The sequence below is a fragment of the Taudactylus pleione genome, unplaced genomic scaffold, assembly GCF_031769625.1.
Source record: "Taudactylus pleione unplaced genomic scaffold, aTauple2 ptg000015l, whole genome shotgun sequence".
Classification (NCBI taxonomy): Eukaryota; Metazoa; Chordata; class Amphibia; order Anura; family Myobatrachidae; genus Taudactylus; species Taudactylus pleione.
Window position 1 is genome coordinate 2,207,239 of NW_028284417.1, and position 19,962 is coordinate 2,227,200.

A 19,962-nucleotide genomic window follows, 5' to 3' on the forward strand; every position below is an offset into this window, starting at 1 on the left:
GTGTGTGATATAGTAGATAACTGATCTACCTAGTGTGCCACACACTGTATGTTGTACAGCATGGCAAAAATTAATAAAAGTATATATTTTTCACATACAGTTCAGTGGTCAAGTTAGGATGTAATTTACAGTATAGCAGCCCAAACTTGGCCATCACAAGGTGATATCTCCAAGTAGATGTTCTGTGCTGGAATATACCAAGAATGATACGAAAACAAGATTCCCTACAGATGTGCCCAGCAAGATGCAGAGGTGACCCCGTGTTTGTTCCCTAACTTCCTTTATTATGGCTGGATTCGATACAGTGGAGACGGTAGCTGGCTACGTTTGGCTTCCCTCTATAGCTATACCACTTACTCTCACATCTAAAGGATTTTCCTGTGAATTCTGCAGCAGCAGAAAGGCTGGTCCATAATTTCAAGATTTTGTATGCAATCTTTTGCTGCTTGAAATGTGGAGAAATAATAAAACAGATGCATTACTTCTCCATCAGCTGCGCTAACATCTGCAGAACTTTTTATTTTGGACTGATTATAAATATTTAATAATCTTCTTCAGAGACAGGCATCTCGGGCATATTAGTTGCACAGTGCAATTTTAAAACCAATATTCAGCTCGCTGGCCTGTTACATTCAACATCCCCCCCCCCCCCCTTAAGTGTTTTTCTATCTAGTGTATCTCAGTGATCATAGTCATTTCTATTCACTCCATTTTAGTTTTGTACAGGTGGTTGATTCACAAACGGGTTAAAATAGAGAATTGCATATACAGTATTTTATTGGAAATATTAAAATTGTCACAATTTTACAGCTAGCAATATATTTTAAAAAGTGATGCTTTTCATTTAATACATATGTTACATAATCTTCTTGGGATATTTGAACCAGGAATTTTGATTTATTTTTTATAGGAGATGGGTGTATGGAATTGATTTCATTTCTCCTATCCATTAATGCACAAAAAAATAATAATCTTTTACAACAGGCATTTGTATTCTTCCAGAAGGGAGATTACACTCTTGCGTCTCACCACTGGCTGCTAATCAATATGAAAATTTTTACCATCCCATTCATTTACAAATACTGTATGTTTCGGTCACTTCAGCAATGTTAGCAATGGGATGTTTTCATGCTGTGCAGTAATTGTTGTTAGACCTCTGCTGGACTTCCTTTATACTGTATATTTGTTTTATTTTATGGCAATAAAGTGAAATAATTTCCTGGTCCGAACATCTTCTAGTGGTGTATGCAAATACTTTGTATTACAAATTTCTGGGTCTGTACCAGTGTTGTACTTGACCACATCCTGGACCATGTTTCAATGCTGTAGAGACTGCCTTCTCTATTAGGTGCACCTGTTATTCAGAACCTCCCACTGCGCTCTGCACTAAATGCAATCTAGCTGCAGAATTCTTTTCTCAGGGCTGTTTCTTCACACTCCGCAGAATATATAGAACTATGGCACTGCTACTTTAATCATATTGACACCCATAAATGCTTTATGTGCAGGCATAATGAGAGTAGCATGACTGCTGAACAGCTGCAGGATGCCCAGATTAGAACTGGATTGCAGAATGAAGTAGTTTTGGGGAGTACTGAGGTATTAATGACACAGGTCTCTTTATTGAGGCATGTTTAGTATATTTTTGTTATTTCTGAAGACAAAAAGTAGTCAATTTACTAAATGGTGGTTTTATTGTCCGTTCATGTACACAACCGAAGGCAGTTTTGAGCTTCAAAATGCAACATTTACTAAGCATTGGTTTTGTCTGCCATTTGAAAACCGCTGTTGATTTTCGCTAGTTCTTATGCACCTGTCCTTTTGCATTTCACACCTGGCTTGCCACAGCTGTAAAAGACTACTTTCTTTTCTGAATTCCACTGCACATTCGCAGTTCGGGCACAGTTCAGAGTGTGTACGAGGTATTTACTATACCTTCTGTGTCTTGTTAGGGATAGGGCAGGTGGTATACTTACCGGAACTGCCGGAAGCCGCTGCTACCAGTGACTGCTGGGCCACCAGGGACAGTTCATCTGTGTTTACATGATATATGTTGACATGGTCAATGTTGACTTTTTGAATATCAACATACAGATGTGTCGTTACACATCTCTGCTGCAGTCGCGCTAAAAAGCCCCTCTTGGTGCGCCAGGTCCTGTAAGACTCTGCTAGCACCGGGCATATTTTTTGCTGAAAATGCGTCTTAAGTCGCAATGACGCTCCACCCGACTGTGCTTATATATTTTTTTATAGGACACTTGTATATCTGTGTGCACCTGAGTCTCTGAATCTGTATATGAAGTGCTACAATGTAGCGGCTGCAGCTTTTTTCATTCCAAGTTCCATTGTGCCTCAACAGCAAATCGCTCCTAATTTATTTGCCCCCTAAAGGATGCTTTTAATCATTTGCTCCACATACTGCATCTGATTTGGAGTTCAATATGTTTTCCCTACTCACATTACACTATCCTAGGTGCTGAATCTCTGGCTGATGGAGATTTCCTGGTCTCGTTTTCTGAACAGCGATGGCCGGCTTGCGTGACACCATTGTCAATCAGCCAGCCAAGGATCATGCAGATGACACCAATGCTGCGTCCATCGTCTTAGCTTGGATTATTAATGCATGCAGGAGGCATTATTATTATTTATCATTTATGTATATGACGCCACAAGTTTTCCGCAGCACCTTACATAGTACATAAATAAGTGGGCAAGAAACCAGTGACTTAAAGTACAATACAATACATGATGCCTCCCGCTACATTAACTTAATAGCAAGGATGGAATTGCAAAGTGGCTTTGCAATTCCGTCCTGTGCTGAATCAGGCCCCTAGTTCTCCCATAATATGGGAATTTCTCCATCAGTAATAAACGGTTTTGTACGTTGAAGTACTATGGCTTTAAACGGTTTCTCTTCGAGTTTGCCAAGAAAATGATGCATTGGATGTTTCCTCTGTAACAAAATGTATTTTCAAATAGTACTTACAAGGTCATCCCAACCAAATGAGAATAGAAACTTTACTCAGGCCTGAATCCCAATGGAAGGTCTGTCCTATATCTGAATGTTTTTACATTTGAAAGCAGTGAAATTGGTTCTTTTTATAACTCATTTCCGTAAAGGCTACCTATATACACTGCATATTGTGCTCATTGAAATACCGATTTCTTATGCCTCATCTTTTTCATGTTGAAATTACAGCCCACCCATTCTGCTTCCATCTAAAGTAATAGGTTTTGATAAACCAGCAGAGCATGTTATCAAGGCCGAGTATTCTGCATCTTCTTTCGAAATATGGAAACTGGTGCAAAGCTATATGCAAGGAAAGGAATTTATCTTGTAGTAACCAGTATGTTTTCATGCTTCACCTAGTAGAACCTAATGGTTACAATTTGCCTATTAACCATAAGGACCACTTTTTGGCAGTTACCTATATTACCATTTACTTTCTGTTATAATCCAGGTGTGAAGTTTGTGCAAGCATTTCTATGTACTGTCCCAATCTGAGGTGACTGGCTAGTTCAAAACAGGTATTTTTTTAAGGAAGAGGGGATTCTAGACAATCAGTTTGTCGTCCAAACAATCCAAATTCTTTATTTGCTCACAAGAAAAACTGCAGTTTAATGTCTGTCCAATATTGAATTTTGGGGACTGTACAACACCAGTTCCAGCTTTGTGAAATGTCAGGAAAGAATTAGTGGGCAAACAGACCTGAAGCCTTCTGCAGGGACCTCATTAAAAAGTCACATGACTATTTGTTTGGCAGGTGGGAAGAACAAATAACTGGAATGCCATAAGAGGTCTCTGCGCTGCATTAGATAAACACATTACCAGCACGGATGTGGCTCTAATGGTTATAGATAAGTAAATGAGGGATTGTTATTTATGTACTCATTCCAAAAATGTGTTAAATCTTACTAAAATGGTAAAATCTGACCTACTGTATATATTTCACTGATTTATCTATATTCTGTTGACAGTATTCACCAAACTGTGTTTCATGATGATGTTTGCTGCTGCAAAAGCAAATTGTATGCTTTGTAAGTGAAAGCCACAAAGCTGTTACTCCCACCATTACTATAGCAACTGGTGCATTGTTTGCTCAATATATCTGTGATGCTCATTTGATTTGTAGGCCCCTTTGTGCATTCATTTATGAAGTGAACACGCAGATTGTAACTAGTGTTAGAAATATGATGAGCTACGTATCCAATACATTCAATGCACATAAACAACAAAATGTTTCAGAACACTAATTTTACTTTTTAATGGCAGCGCTGTATATATAAGTACAGTAATTATTTGTCACAGAACATACTTTTTTTTTTTTTTTTGAAGTTATAGTTTAGTAGAGGTATTTTATAATCATCAATGTTACAAAGCATCTTATTATCATTAACCAAATACTTATAACAACATTTCAATAGGATTTAGGGGTCTATGAAAGGACAAAATTCTCCATGGTTAGTGAAACGCTGTAGGTAAGATTCTCCATACAAAACATTGGAAAGTAGATTTAAGAAGCATAACAGCTGTATATATACCGCCACAATCCATGCTCTATCTGCTTCTCACCCAGGGGTGTAGCGATTGTGGTTCTAGTGGAGCATGAGCTCCGGGTGCCAAAATGGACAGAGGGCGCCATCCAGGGTTCCCGAATTCATGGGGTGCTGCATAGTATGACAGCAGCCTGTTAGTTTTATCTCAGTCTGTATTTCTCTATATCCTAAATAAGTTACGGATCTGAGATCTGTTCTACATTTCATGCTCCCCCAAGCTGCCCAGATTGCCTCCCTTCCAGCCCCCCTGCTCTGTGATCATCTTCTGTCACCTTTCCTTCCCTGTCAGATTGATTACATTGACTTCTCACCTCCTTAATTCCCTCCCCTCTCTACCCTGTGACCGGCTCTTTGCCCCTGTCCTCTCCTTATTGGCTTCTGTCACCACCCCTCTCTGATCAACTTTGTCCCTTCCCTCTTCTTATTGGCTTCTATCACCACCCATCTCCTCTCCTTTTCTTATTGGCTTCTGTCACTGACACACTCTGATTGGCACTGCCCCTCCCCTTTTGTTTCTTATTGGCCTCTGTCATCTTCCTACGCTGATCAGCACTTTCCTCTCCCCTCTCCTCTTTGATCCCTCCCTCCTTCTCACTTGCATTCATTGTGCTTCAATGGACTTAAAAGTGACACATCTGAGGTAATATCCTAAACTTCAATTATAAGGTATGAGTTTTAAAAAAGTCACTGCTTTGCTATTTAAAGTAATGGAGGTGTTCCCAGGCATGACCACAAAGTGTTATTTGAAAGGTCTTTTAAAAAATATTAGGTGACCTGAAATAATAATGGTGGTAGACAGAACATGATTAGTAGTACGTTAATATAGGTGCAATGTATATTTGCGTAGTAGGAGCATAGCTAAGAAGGAAGCTTCCTATAGGTGTCCCCACTACAGTGAAAGCTGCTTGGGGTAGTAATTGCAGTCATAAGCTGTGCACCTTGTGGAATCTCACTCTAGCACATGTATTCTGTCAATTTATGTTAATCTCCTCTATTGACTAATAATGATTTAAAGGAGATAAAAGTCAGATCCTAGGTGCTACACATAAAGTAGTGCCAAAGGAGCTACCCCTTAATGTCAGATATTCACTGAAGCATTCTATTCCCCCAATGGGACCTCAATGCCCAGCGTGATACTGCCACTGTTTGCTGTTTTTCTCCTCACTTTAGTATTCCCCTGCAGGCTGGCCATACCTCACTGGCACAGTTCAGTACAGGGAGGGGCGCTATGACATGCACTTTCTCCAGGTGCCATGGTTCCACGCTACTCCTCTACTCTCCCCTAAAAGGCCTGTGGTGAGAACAAAGGCATAACAGTCACTTTTCCAGGGCCGGCGCTTCCATTAGGCAGCTGCCTATGAGCGCCGGGACCAGAGGGGCGGCCCGCTGAGGCTGCCTTGGAGAGAGGGAATAGTCTTCCCTCTCCAGAAGTCAGTCCTGCAGGTTGCATGACCCGGTGAATTCCCAGTGGCGGGCGCCTATCTACACCGCTTAATCTCCCCCAACCCCCGGAGAAGGCAAAAAAACATGCACATAGAGGCTGCGGCACTTGGGTCCGGCGCCGCCGGCGACGTCACTGGCCGGCCCACTCTGCTCACTGCTCCGACTCCAGTCTTCATCGTCTCCTCTCCTGTCATGTGCTGGTGGCCTGGGCTCCCGGGTCGTCGGGCCAGTTCCCGCACAGTCCCCTCTGGCCTTCACGAATTAACCCCCTCCCCTTGATTCCGCTGTGGCGTTAGGAGCGTAAAAAGCCAGCAGCCGCTCAGCCCGCCCTTCACTATCTCCGACCCCCCCAACTTAGAACAGTTGAAAAAAAAAAATGGCCGACAGAGCCCTTGCTCCGCCTCTAGCACTTCCGCGGCCTCCACAGACTCTTCACACCAGACAGGCAGTGAATGAGCAGATACGATGCAGCACTGTGCCAGGCTGCCGGCGCCCAGCAGCAAACTGCCCTTGTACTCAGTGTAGAAAGGTAGGCACCAGCATGTAACATATATAAAGTCTGTGATGTAAATATAATACAGTATTTTATATATATATATATATATATATATATATATATATGTGTGTGTGTATATATACATATGAATATATAGGGGAAAGTTAGGTTTAGGCACCAGGGAGGGAGGGGTAAGAGTTAGACTTACCTTTTGTCCTTATGGATGTCGGGATGCCGCTGTCGGTATTCTGACCAGCGGCATCCCGACCGCCGTGATTTCATACCCAATCCGTTATCCGACAAACCACATGTGCAAAAAGAGGGGGCGCAGGCAAAAGTTTTGCCTAGGGCGTCTAGAAGCCTAGCACCGGCCCTGCCCTTTTCATATGTAGGAAGGAAAAGATGTACTGAGAAGGTGGTGACACATTATTTATGACAGTATGCTTAAAACATATATCTGATAAGACTGTATAACAACCAGTAGCAAATTTTACCTAGAGGCTGCAGGGATGGAGCCTCCCAGTAAAAATCTGCCACCACCATAGAACCCTCAGTGATTGCAGTTGCTTCCCATTAGGATCACTATCTGCTAATTACATGCTGGACAGGCATATATGGACTGTAATTGGCAGATAGTGATCCCTGTGGGAAACTACTCCCCTGCATTTCTGCCAGCTCTAATGCTACTTGGGGCTGCAGCCAATGGGAGAAGGTGGGAGTGAGGTGCGCTTGGGCACGTTTTCCTGACAGCCATAATGTGTTTCTAGGGGCTGCAGCCGATGCAGTCCCTAGAAGCCAGGGGCTTGTGTGCATATCTCAGGTTTTCTTATTTTTTTCCCTTACACTTCACAGGTGCTACACTTTTTCTTCCCTTACATTACGGTGCTGCTCAGTCGGGCAGCAGTGCGCAGCACCCCTTAAGACCACAGGTTTGAGCTGCCCCTGATAACTGGAAAAGTAATCCCCTTACAATGTGGGAAGGCCCTGGTTTCAGCTCTGTCATTTGGAACTCCCCATCCACCCTTTCTATTTTCATCTGTTTGGACAGTATAGCAAGGTCATCTGTAGCCACATAGCGCTTGATATGGTTTGGAGCACTTTCCTGGTAAGGGCTAGCTGTGGATACCACCTACACGTGGGCCCTTAGTCCCCACCCTTTTGTTGGTCCAAACTGTAGGTAAAGTTAAAGGTAGTGGAGTTTAGTGGCCCTAAGCTGTTTGCTCTTGCTTTCTCTGCTATCAGGTTTTGGTTTGGGGATGTAGTTAGAATCCCGGCTGTTGGGACGCTGGCCGTCAGAATGCCAGCTCCGGAGTGCAGACACCAGTCTGCATCCCGGCGCCAGCATACCGACTGCTGACATCCCGATGGGAAGTATTGGTATTAGGGTTTAGGGTCAGGCACTAGGAGGAGGGTTTGGGTTAGGCTGCTGGCGTAGAGGGTTAGGGTTAGGCTGTGGGGGAAGGTTAGGTTTAGGGGTAGGGTTAGGGTACTTACTAGCAGGTGTCTGTATCTTAACTCTGCCAGGATGCCGGTGTCGGGATTCTGACTGCCGGGATCTCGAGCTCCGACATCCCATACCCAACCCTTGGTTTGCATTTAAAAAAAAGGAATTAATTTCTCAGTGTTTTTATTTGATTTACTTCTAGCTAAGAATATTTTTTGTACCATCATGTAAAAAAGACATCCACTGCTCAGTTTATGAATTCTTCATCCATCCTTCTCGCATTATTTGATTTTGAGTTGGCATTATTAGTATGAACATCTCCTTTTGTAAAGGGGAAAATTCCAAAAGCATAGCGCCTGTCGGCACTACTGTGAATGGCAGAAATGTGCGCAGCGAGGCGTCACACCGCTTTCAATTTGCCTCTATGTATACCTACCCATCCACGCCCTGGCCCTTATTATAAATTTAAACAAGCAAAATGTTTCTGGATTACTCCCCAAGTCAGCTCATAGACTGCACATAAAGGTGACCTAAAGCTAAAGGCCTAATCAAGCAAGCAAAACATCTTCACCCTTGTGGTGTTTAGAATAGTTTGGTAAATCTGTCAGCTTTGTGCTAACCAAATTTACATTATGGACCTGATAATGAGTTACAGAAAAAGCGGTCACAATTCTGGCTGCTGTTTCCAGCACTCAAAATCAATGCAAATATCCATCTGTATTCTGAGTTGGCTGCATCTACTGTATGCAACCACACCATTCCTAGCCCTCCACTTATGGGGGCAGCCATCGTCACTATTAATCCCCATTTGTATTAGCCCCCATCCTTGGTGCAGGAGATCTGACTGAAATGGAATGGGACTCTGCATACTCTCACCTCTGATAGCCTGCAGCTCAGCCAGCGCCCCCACAACATGGCTAGTAAACCAAAGTCTCATAGTTTAGTGTCTTACTCTGTGGTTTGCTTGAATCCTGATTGAGACCCATCTTAATTCTTGTGGTTACAGAACTATCACTTGGCATTTCAGCACCGGGGGGAGTTTGTGCTAACTGACACGCATACAACTCTATTACAATAAACATGGCAGAATTGAGTTTGTATAGAGAAGCATTTTGATTGTTAACTGAACATAGATTGAAAAGCAATTTGTAAACAGTGGTATGTTGTCTTTTTACTATCTGTCTAGGTATGAGCTGCAGCGCTCAGTTTTCTTGTCCATAACCCAGTCAGGGGCACCAAGAATCATTTGATAAATATTCAATGTAAATATAATCTGTATTTTGTTCTGCATGAATTGTGCAGGAATGATAAGATTACATTTCCTAGCTAAATTGCTGTGGAGAGCATGACCTATATTTTGTTGTGAAATTATTGCCATTTTTGTGATTTTTATCTCTATAGACCACTACATTTTGCTGCCTTTGGAAAGTAAATTACCTTATCTTCCAAAAACTTTTTCCAAAGTGCAAAACATTGGGAGCAATGCAATCTTTGACATTAACACTACAGTAATTTCAAACACTTTTTAATACTAATTATGTTAATTATAATGAAATAATTATACCTATTTTATTTGTGTATGTTAACTCCACTTCCCTTTTTGTTACATTTCAAGAAAAATGTTTGTTTTATGTTTATATACAGATGCTCCTGCTGAAGTAACAGTTGCAAATGGAGGCACATCTACTGCAGGCACATTAAATGATGACCTGGATATATTTGGTCCAATGATTTCCAACCCTATTCCTGCATCATCTACAGCTCCAACACAGGTAGTGCTAACAGTATCTCTACTATTTGTAATTGAATGTAATACTGGATGCAATAATTGAGATGATTACTTAACGGCAGTGGTTCCCAAACTTTTTGAATCACGGCGCCCTAGAGTATCAGCATTGTTTTCACGGCACCCCTAAGCCAAAAGTTTGTTATTGAGCAATTCAGAAAAAAATTTAGTAAAGTGAAGTAGTAAAGCTAAATTGTGCTCACCTGTCATCCTCAGGTTCAGTTATGTGATGGTGGACAGGTTTGTGCTTCTGTTTGTTCACATAAATACATTACATTGACCATAAATAATTTGATTTGGTGCTGGACCACCAACCTGAGGCACCCCAACAAGTGTCAGTTTGGGAACCACTGCTTTATGGTGTTTTGTATTAGAGAATTGTGATTCAATACACAGTATTGCTGTATTATGCAAGCCAATTTTAGTTACCATTAACCTCTCCCTGTCTACCCCATAATGGATCCATGTGTTATTTTTAGCATTAGCGCAACAGGGTGTAGACCTTGTGCTATTGCAGTGTATTATACATAAACAAAAAAGTGTAAATGAAACAACTAAAAACATACTGTAACTGATTCAACCGCTTGCAGAAAGCATCCTCTGCTGAATAGCAGGTACCATGATGAGTTCTGCTGCCTCACAGTATAGGGGTTATGGGTTTCATTCCAGCCCCATACTGCGTTTGCATGTATTCCTGTGTTCCTGTGGATTTCCTCCCACAGTCCAAAAATACTGACAACTGACAGTCTACTGACAAAAACTAACCCAGTGTGTGCAGGGCCGGTGCAAGGTTTCTTCGCACCCTAGGCATTTCTTCAGCCTTGCGCCCCCCCCATTCTCGGATAACTACACAAGCCCTTATACAGTGCCCCCAGCAGTGGTCCCCTCTATGCAGTGCCCCCAGTAGCGCCCCCTATGCAGTGCTCCCGGCAGTGGTCCCCCTATGCAGTTCCCCTTATATAATGCCTCCAGTAGTACTCCCCCCCCCCCCCCCCCCCATGCAGTGGCCCCCAGCACTGTCCCCCCCCCCCCCTTCAGTGCAGTGGTCCCCCTGATGCAATGTTCCCAGTAGTAGTCCTCCCCCAGCAGTGCCTCCAGTAGTCTTCCCCCCAGCTGTGCCCCCAGTAGTAGTCCCCCACCTATGCAGTGCCCCCAGCAGTAATCCCCAACTTTGCAATGCCCCCAGTAGTAATCTCCCTCCCCACCAGCAGTGCCCCCAGTAGTAGTCCCCCACCAGCAGTGCCCCCAGTAGTAGTCCCCCACCAGCAGTGCCCCCAGTAGTAGTCCCCCACCAGCAGTGCCCCCAGTAGTAGTCCCCCACCAGCAGTGCCCCCAGTAGTAATCCCCCACCAGCAGTGCCCTCAGTAGTAGTCGTCCCCCAGCAGTGCCCCCAGTAGTAGTCGTCCCCCAGCAGTGCCCCAGTAGTAGTCCCCCACCAGCAGTGCCCCAGTAGTAGTCCCCCACCAGCAGTGCCCCAGTAGTAGTCCCCCACCAGCAGTGCCCCCAGTAGTAGTCCCCCACCAGCAGTGCCCCCAGTAGTAGTCCCCCACCAGCAGTGCCCCCAGTAGTAGTCCCCCACCAGCAGTGCCCCCAGTAGTAGTCCCCCACCAGCAGTGCCCCCAGTAGTAGTCCCCCACCAGCAGTGCCCCCAGTAGTAGTCCCCCACCAGCAGTGCCCCCAGTAGTAGTCCCCCACCAGCAGTGCCCCCAGTAGTAGTCCCCCACCAGCAGTGCCCCCAGTAGTAGTCCCCCACCAGCAGTGCCCCCAGTAGTAGTCCCCCACCAGCAGTGCCCCCAGTAGTAGTCCCCCACCAGCAGTGCCCCCAGTAGTAGTCCCCCACCAGCAGTGCCCCCAGTAGTAGTCCCCCACCAGCAGTGCCCCCAGTAGTAGTCCCCCACCAGCAGTGCCCCCAGTTGTAGTCCCCCACCAGTAGTCATCCCCCCAGCAGTGCCCCCAGTAGTAGTCATCCCCCCAGCAGTGCCCCCAGTAGTAGTCATCCCCCCAGCAGTGCCCCCAGTAGTAGTCATCCCCCCAGCAGTGCCCCCAGTAGTAGTCATCCCCCCAGCAGTGCCTCCAGTAGTAGTCCTCCCACCAGCAGTGCCTCCAGTAGTAGTCCTCCCACCAGCAGTGCCTCCAGTAGTAGTCCTCCCACCAGCAGTGCCTCCAGTAGTAGTCCTCCCACCAGCAGTGCCTCCAGTAGTAGTCCTCCCACCAGCAGTGCCCCCAGTAGTAGTCCTCCCACCAGCAGTGCCCCCAGTAGTAGTCGTCCCCCAGCAGTGCCCCCGTAGTAGTCGTCCCCCAGCAGTGCCCCCGTAGTAGTCGTCCCCCAGCAGTGCCCCCGTAGTAGTCGTCCCCCAGCAGTGCCCCCGTAGTAGTCGTCCCCCAGCAGTGCCCCCGTAGTAGTCGTCCCCCAGCAGTGCCCCAGTAGTAGTCGTCCCCCAGCAGTGCCCCAGTAGTAGTCGTCCCCCAGCAGTGCCCCAGTAGTAGTCGTCCCCCAGCAGTGCCCCAGTAGTAGTCGTCCCCCAGCAGTGCCCCAGTAGTAGTCGTCCCCCAGCAGTGCCCCAGTAGTAGTCGTCCCCCAGCAGTGCCCCAGTAGTAGTCGTCCCCCAGCAGTGCCCCAGTAGTAGTCGTCCCCCAGCAGTGCCCCAGTAGTAGTCGTCCCCCAGCAGTGCCCCAGTAGTAGTCGTCCCCCAGCAGTGCCCCAGTAGTAGTCGTCCCCCAGCAGTGCCCCAGTAGTAGTCGTCCCCCAGCAGTGCCCCAGTAGTAGTCGTCCCCCAGCAGTGCCCCAGTAGTAGTCGTCCCCCAGCAGTGCCCCAGTAGTAGTCGTCCCCCAGCAGTGCCCCAGTAGTAGTCGTCCCCCAGCAGTGCCCCAGTAGTAGTCCCCCACCAGCAGTGCCCCCAGTAGTAGTCGTCCCCCAGCAGTGCCCCCAGTAGTAGTCCCCCACCAGCAGTGCCCCCAGTAGTAGTCCCCCACCAGCAGTGCCCCCAGTAGTAGTCCCCCACCAGCAGTGCCCCCAGTAGTAGTCCCCCCACCAGCAGTGCCCCCAGTAGTAGTCCCCCCACCAGCAGTGCCCCCAGTAGTAGTCCTCCCACCAGCAGTGCCCTCAGTAGTAGTCCTCCCACCAGCAGTGCCCTCAGTAGTAGTCCTCCCACCAGCAGTGCCCTCAGTAGTAGTCCTCCCACCAGCAGTGCCCTCAGTAGTAGTCCTCCCACCAGCAGTGCCCTCAGTAGTAGTCCTCCCACCAGCAGTGCCCTCAGTAGTAGTCCTCCCACCAGCAGTGCCCTCAGTAGTAGTCCTCCCACCAGCAGTGCCCTCAGTAGTAGTCCTCCCACCAGCAGTGCCCCCAGTAGTAGTCCTCCCACCAGCAGTGCCCCCAGTAGTAGTCCTCCCACCAGCAGTTCCCCCAGTAGTAGTCCTCCCACCAGCAGTTCCCCCAGTAGTAGTCCTCCCCCAGCAGTGCCCCCGTAGTAGTCCTCCCCCAGCAGTGCCCCCGTAGTAGTCCTCCCCCAGCAGTGCCCCCGTAGTAGTCCTCCCCCAGCAGTGCCCCCGTAGTAGTCGTCCCCCAGCAGTGCCCCAGTAGTAGTCGTCCCCCAGCAGTGCCCCAGTAGTAGTCGTCCCCCAGCAGTGCCCCAGTAGTAGTCGTCCCCCAGCAGTGCCCCAGTAGTAGTCGTCCCCCAGCAGTGCCCCAGTAGTAGTCGTCCCCCAGCAGTGCCCCAGTATTAGTCGTCCCCCAGCAGTGCCCCAGTAGTAGTCGTCCCCCAGCAGTGCCCCAGTAGTAGTCGTCCCCCCAGCAGTGCCCTCAGTAGTAGTCCCCCACCAGCAGTGCCCCCAGTAGTAGTCCCCCACCAGCAGTGCCCCCAGTAGTAGTCCCCCACCAGCAGTGCCCCCAGTAGTGGTCCCCCACCAGCAGTGCCCCCAGTAGTAGTCCCCCACCAGCAGTGCCCCCAGTAGTAGTCCCCCCACCAGCAGTGCCCCCAGTAGTAGTCCCCCCACCAGCAGTGCCCCCAGTAGTAGTCCTCCCACCAGCAGTGCCCTCAGTAGTAGTCCTCCCACCAGCAGTGCCCTCAGTAGTAGTCCTCCCACCAGCAGTGCCCTCAGTAGTAGTCCTCCCACCAGCAGTGCCCTCAGTAGTAGTCCTCCCACCAGCAGTGCCCTCAGTAGTAGTCCTCCCACCAGCAGTGCCCTCAGTAGTAGTCCTCCCACCAGCAGTGCCCTCAGTAGTAGTCCTCCCACCAGCAGTGCCCCCAGTAGTAGTCCTCCCACCAGCAGTTCCCCCAGTAGTAGTCCTCCCACCAGCAGTTCCCCCAGTAGTAGTCCTCCCACCAGCAGTTCCCCCAGTAGTAGTCCTCCCACCAGCAGTGCCCCCAGTAGTAGTCGTCCCCCCAGCAGTGCCCCCAGTAGTAGTCGTCCCCCACCAGCAGTGCCCCCAGTAGTAGTCCCCCACCAGCAGTGCCCCCAGTAGTAGTCCCCCACCAGCAGTGCCCCCAGTAGTAGTCCCCCCACCAGCAGTGCCCCCAGTAGTAGTCCCCCCACCAGCAGTGCCCCCAGTAGTAGTCCCCCCACCAGCAGTGCCCTCAGTAGTAGTCCTCCCACCAGCAGTGCCCTCAGTAGTAGTCCTCCCACCAGCAGTGCCCTCAGTAGTAGTCCTCCCACCAGCAGTGCCCTCAGTAGTAGTCCTCCCACCAGCAGTGCCCTCAGTAGTAGTCCTCCCACCAGCAGTGCCCTCAGTAGTAGTCCTCCCACCAGCAGTGCCCCCAGTAGTAGTCCTCCCACCAGCAGTTCCCCCAGTAGTAGTCCTCCCACCAGCAGTTCCCCCAGTAGTAGTCCTCCCACCAGCAGTTCCCCCAGTAGTAGTCCTCCCACCAGCAGTTCCCCCAGTAGTAGTCCTCCCACCAGCAGTTCCCCCAGTAGTAGTCCTCCCACCAGCAGTGCCTCCAGTAGTAGTCCTCCCACCAGCAGTGCCCCCAGTAGTGCCCCAGTAGCAGTCATCCCCTTAGCAGTGCCCCAGTAGTAGTCGTCCCCCAGCAGTGCCCTCAGTTGTAGTCGCCCCCAGTAGTAGTCCCCCACCAGCAGTGCCTCCAGTAGTAGTCCTCCCACCAGCAGTGCCTCCAGTAGTAGTCCTCCCACCAGCAGTGCCTCCAGTAGTAGTCCTCCCACCAGCAGTGCCTCCAGTAGTAGTCCTCCCACCAGCAGTGCCTCCAGTAGTAGTCCTCCCACCAGCAGTGCCTCCAGTAGTAGTCCTCCCACCAGCAGTGCCTCCAGTAGTAGTCCTCCCACCAGCAGTGCCCCCAGTAGTAGTCCTCCCACCAGCAGTGCCTCCAGTAGTAGTCCCCCACCAGCAGGGCCTCCAGTAGTAGTCCCCCACCAGCAGTCATCCCCCCAGCAGTGCCTCCAGTAGTAGTCCCCCACCAGCAGTCATCCCCCCAGCAGTGCCCCAGTAGTAGTCCTCCCACCAGCAGTGCCTCCAGTAGTAGTCCTCCCACCAGCAGTGCCTCCAGTAGTAGTCCTCCCACCAGCAGTGCCCCCAGTAGTAGTCCTCCCACCAGCAGTGCCCCCAGTAGCAGTCATCCCCCCAGCAGTGCCCCAGTAGTGCCCCAGTAGTAGTCGTCTCCCCCAGCAGTGCCCCCAGTAGTAGTCGTCTCCCCCAGCAGTGCCCCCAGTAGTAGTCGTGCCCCAGTAGTAGTCCCCCACCAGCAGTGCCCCCAGTAGTAGTCCCCCACCAGCAGTGCCCCCAGTAGTAGTCCCCCACCAGCAGTGCCCCCAGTAGTAGTCCCCCACCAGCAGTGCCCCCAGTAGTAGTCCCCCACCAGCAATGCCCCCTGTAGTAGTCCCCCACCAGCAGTCATCCCCCCAGCAGTGCCCCCAGTAGTAGTCCTCCACCAGCAGTGCCTCCAGTAGTAGTCCCCCACCAGCAATGCCCCCTGTAGTAGTCCCCCACCAGCAGTCATCCCCCCAGCAGTGCCCCCAGTAGTAGTCCTCCCACCAGCAGTGCCTCCAGTAGTAGTCCTCCCACCAGCAGTGCCTCCAGTAGTAGTCCTCCCACCAGCAGTGCCTCCAGTAGTAGTCCTCCCACCAGCAGTGCCTCCAGTAGTAGTCCTCCCACCAGCAGTGCCCCCAGTAGTAGTCCTCCCACCAGCAGTGCCCCCAGTAGTAGTCCTCCCACCAGCAGTGCCCCCAGTAGTAGTCCTCCCACCAGCAGTGCCCCAGTAGTAGTCGTCCCCCAGCAGTGCCCCAGTAGTAGTCGTCCCCCAGCAGTGCCCCAGTAGTAGTCGTCCCCCAGCAGTGCCCCAGTAGTAGTCGTCCCCCAGCAGTGCCCCAGTAGTAGTCGTCCCCCAGCAGTGCCCCAGTAGTAGTCGTCCCCCAGCAGTGCCCCAGTAGTAGTCGTCCCCCAGCAGTGCCCCAGTAGTAGTCGTCCCCCAGCAGTGCCCCAGTAGTAGTCGTCCCCCAGCAGTGCCCCAGTAGTAGTCGTCCCCCAGCAGTGCCCCAGTAGTAGTCGTCCCCCAGCAGTGCCCCAGTAGTAGTCGTCCCCCAGCAGTGCCCCAGTAGTAGTCGTCCCCCAGCAGTGCCCCAGTAGTAGTCGTCCCCCAGCAGTGCCCCAGTAGTAGTCGTCCCCCAGCAGTGCCCCAGTAGTAGTCGTCCCCCAGCAGTGCCCCAGTAGTAGTCGTCCCCCAGCAGTGCCCCTGTAGTAGTCGTCCCCCCAGCAGTGGTCCCCCACCAGCAGTGCCCCCAGTAGTAGTCCCCCACCAGCAGTGCCCCCAGTAGTAGTCCCCCACCAGCAGTGCCCCCAGTAGTAGTCCCCCACCAGCAGTGCCCCCAGTAGTAGTCCCCCACCAGCAGTGCCCCCAGTAGTAGTCCCCCACCAGCAGTGCCCCCAGTAGTAGTCCCCCACCAGCAGTGCCCCCAGTAGTAGTCCCCCACCAGCAGTGCCCCCAGTAGTAGTCCCCCACCAGCAGTGCCCCCAGTAGTAGTCCCCCACCAGCAGTGCCCCCAGTAGTAGTCCCCCACCAGCAGTGCCCCCAGTAGTAGTGCCCCACCAGCAGTGCCCCCAGTAGTAGTGCCCCACCAGCAGTGCCCCCAGTAGTAGTCCCCCACCAGCAGTTCCCCCAGTAGTAGTCCCCCACCAGCAGTGCCCCCACCAGCAGTCCCCCCACCAGCAGTGCCCCCAGTAGTAGTCCCCCCACCAGCAGTGCCCTCAGTAGTAGTCCTCCCACCAGCAGTGCCCTCAGTAGTAGTCCTCCCACCAGCAGTGCCCTCAGTAGTAGTCCTCCCACCAGCAGTTCCCCCAGTAGTAGTCCTCCCACCAGCAGTTCCCCCAGTAGTAGTCCTCCCACCAGCAGTTCCCCCAGTAGTAGTCCTCCCACCAGCAGTTCCCCCAGTAGTAGTCCTCCCACCAGCAGTTCCCCCAGTAGTAGTCCTCCCACCAGCAGTGCCTCCAGTAGTAGTCCTCCCACCTGCAGTGCCCCCAGTAGTGCCCCAGTAGCAGTCATCCCCTTAGCAGTGCCCCAGTAGTAGTCGTCCCCCAGCAGTGCCCTCAGTTGTAGTCGCCCCCAGTAGTAGTCCCCCACCAGCAGTGCCTCCAGTAGTAGTCCTCCCACCAGCAGGGCCCCCAGTAGTAGTCCTCCCACCAGCAGTGCCTCCAGTAGTAGTCCCCCACCAGCAGTGCCTCCAGTAGTAATCCCCCACCAGCAGTCATCCCCCCAGCAGTGCCTCCAGTAGTAGTCCCCCACCAGCAGTCATCCCCCCAGCAGTGCCCCAGTAGTAGTCGTCCCCCAGCAGTGCCCCAGTAGTAGTCGTCCCCCAGCATTGCCCCCAGTAGTAGTCGTCCCCCCCAGCATTGCCCCCAGTAGTAGTCCCCCCAGCTGCAGTGCCCCCAGTAGTAGTCCCCCCCAGCAGTGCCCCCAGTAGTATTCCCCCCCAGCAGTGCCCCCAGTAGTAGTCCCCCCCCAGCAGTGCCCCCAGTAGTAGTCCCCCCCCAGCAGTGCCCCCAGTAGTAGTCCCCCCCCCCAGCAGTGCCCCCAGTAGTAGTCCCCCCCCAGCAGTGCCCCCAGTAGTAGTCCCCCCCCAGCAGTGCCCCCAGTAGTAGTCCCCCCCAGCAGTGCCCCCAGTAGTAGTCCCCCCCCAGCAGTGCCCCCAGTAGTAGTCCCCCCCCAGCAGTGCCCCCAGTAGTAGTCCCCCACCAGCAGTGCCTCCAGTAGTAGTCCCCCACAAGCAGTGCCCCAGTAGCAGTCATCCCCCCAGCAGTGCCCCAGTAGTAGTCGTCCCCCCAGCAGTGCCCCCAGTAGTAGCCTCCTCTCAGCAGTGCCCCCAGTAGTGATACCCCCCAAGCAATAATCCGAGACAGACACATGGAAGAAAAACCAAAAACCTCCATTTACCTTAATCCCCGCTCCGGCATCCGCTCCTCTGTCCCCCGTGCCGGCCCGCTCTGCATGATGGGAGAGACGTCATGACGTCTCTCCCATCACCCACTGCGGGAGCCGGAAAATGGAGCTCATGAGTGAACTCCAGCCCGGCTCCGGCAGTGGGCGCAGCAGCCGATGAGAGTCTGTCTGACTCTCATCTGCTGCTAAAACAAACACACTGCTGCCAGCGCCGGCGGCTGTGTGTTTATTCCCAGAAGTGTAGTACGGACTGCACTTATGTGAAGTCCACACTACACATTTTTCCAGCGGCGCCCTGCAGTTCTCGAGGCATGTTTGACCAATGCGGTCGAACAGGGGCGCCACCCCGTAGAGAGCGCACCCCATCCCGATTTTCAGTGGGACAGACCCGTTTTTCGGGCACTGCCCCGCTCTTCCACTTTAACTGCCCCGCCCGTGGTCGGGATGTTGGGAACACCCACCGCCGCAGCCGGCCCAGCAGAAGAGGAATGCGCGCGGCATCCATTCAGTGCAGTGAAGGGGCTGGGGAGAGCCCAACTATTGAAGGAGTGCTGGGCTCGCCCCCAGCCTGACGTTAAACGAGAGGCTTGCCGTATGTGCACACCCCCAATTAGCGTCACTTAGGGGGGCGTGTCCTATATTATGCCACAACCCCTTTTCGCACGCTTGGCAACACCTGGAGCCAGCCCTATATAAATAACTAAATTAGTTACTAGATATGAACAGATTAGCTTTTAGCCAAGCTCCCAGTCTGATCTTGCCCCGGACTTGTGGATTTTTGTACGCAGCCCTATGAGAGTCTGGAGGTACCGTAAGTGTGGCGTATAGCTGCACTTACTCGAGCTGCGAGGGGACTAGCGGTTAATTGAGTTGGCCCTGCGCATATGTTTCAACTAGTACCAGATCCTCTATTTAATCACAAACCACTATGGAGAGGGCATACGAAGAACTATCACATGTGAAAACTGGAGCTTGCACCCCACCACCACCACAAGTGTTCTTCAATACCTGTATGTAATTATGGGTGGGGGATGTACCAAACCTTCTAAAGAGGACAAGTGAAGAAGTAGCTCATAGCAATCAATCAACTTCTAGCTATCCTCCTAACATCTATTACGTTTCATAAAATGATAGCTAGATGCTGATTGGTTACTGTGGGGGATACTTCTCCACCTGTGCTTTTTAGAATTTTTTAAACCTCTTCCCCTCTATTTCAGCAAACAGAGAAGTTTTTCCATAATTTTATATACAAGGGGCACTTGTCATGCTTCCCGACATTCTGGGGGCGGCCAGGTCGGCATAGTGGGGTGGGCGTGGCGCTCCATGAGGGGGCATGGCGAGGATGGCATGGTTTATTAGGGGAGGAGAGATTACCGGCATGGTGTAACAGGGGGTGGGGCCATGATAATGCATTTCATTAGAGGTGTGTGTGGGAGCAATTAAAGTCCGTTGATGAGTGCCCAGTTTTGCAATTCAATTGTTCTGGGCACTAATTAATTATTGCTCTTTTCATGCCCTATTAGATTGGGTTTAGCCATGTAAAAAGTCCTGGTTAGGACGCCCTTACCATAAGTTTCTCGCACATTTTTGCTCGCAGCAAAAAGTGCGAGCAGAAATGCCGGCGACGGCGGCTATCGCACTTACACGGAGCAACAATTGAATTGCTCTGTCGAGCACCTTAAAAAAAATAAATAAATAGCCGCCGGCTAAACAAAACAATTGAATGCGTGTGTGAAGTGTTCTGCTTCTCCACCATCCTTTTTCTTTTTTTTTCTTTTTTTTTTGTGTGTGTGTATTTTTACTGCATGCTATAGCGTACTCCTTCTTTCAGACAGGGTTGTATTTGTCTTGTTT

The 19,962-nt window shown here is 50.8% G+C and overlaps 1 protein-coding gene across 2 annotated transcripts in view; it reads left to right on the plus strand.

The window, feature by feature from the left end:
- The window catches only part of SMAP1 (small ArfGAP 1), a 388,489-nt gene that overhangs the window by 328,392 nt on the left and 40,135 nt on the right, over window positions 1-19,962 (plus strand). For both annotated transcript variants that reach the window (XM_088471186.1, XM_088471189.1), the window contains one exon: window positions 9,585-9,712. In XM_088471186.1, coding sequence (XP_088327312.1) covers window positions 9,585-9,712 — 128 coding nt within the window. The remainder of the gene's footprint in view (window positions 1-9,584; window positions 9,713-19,962) is intronic.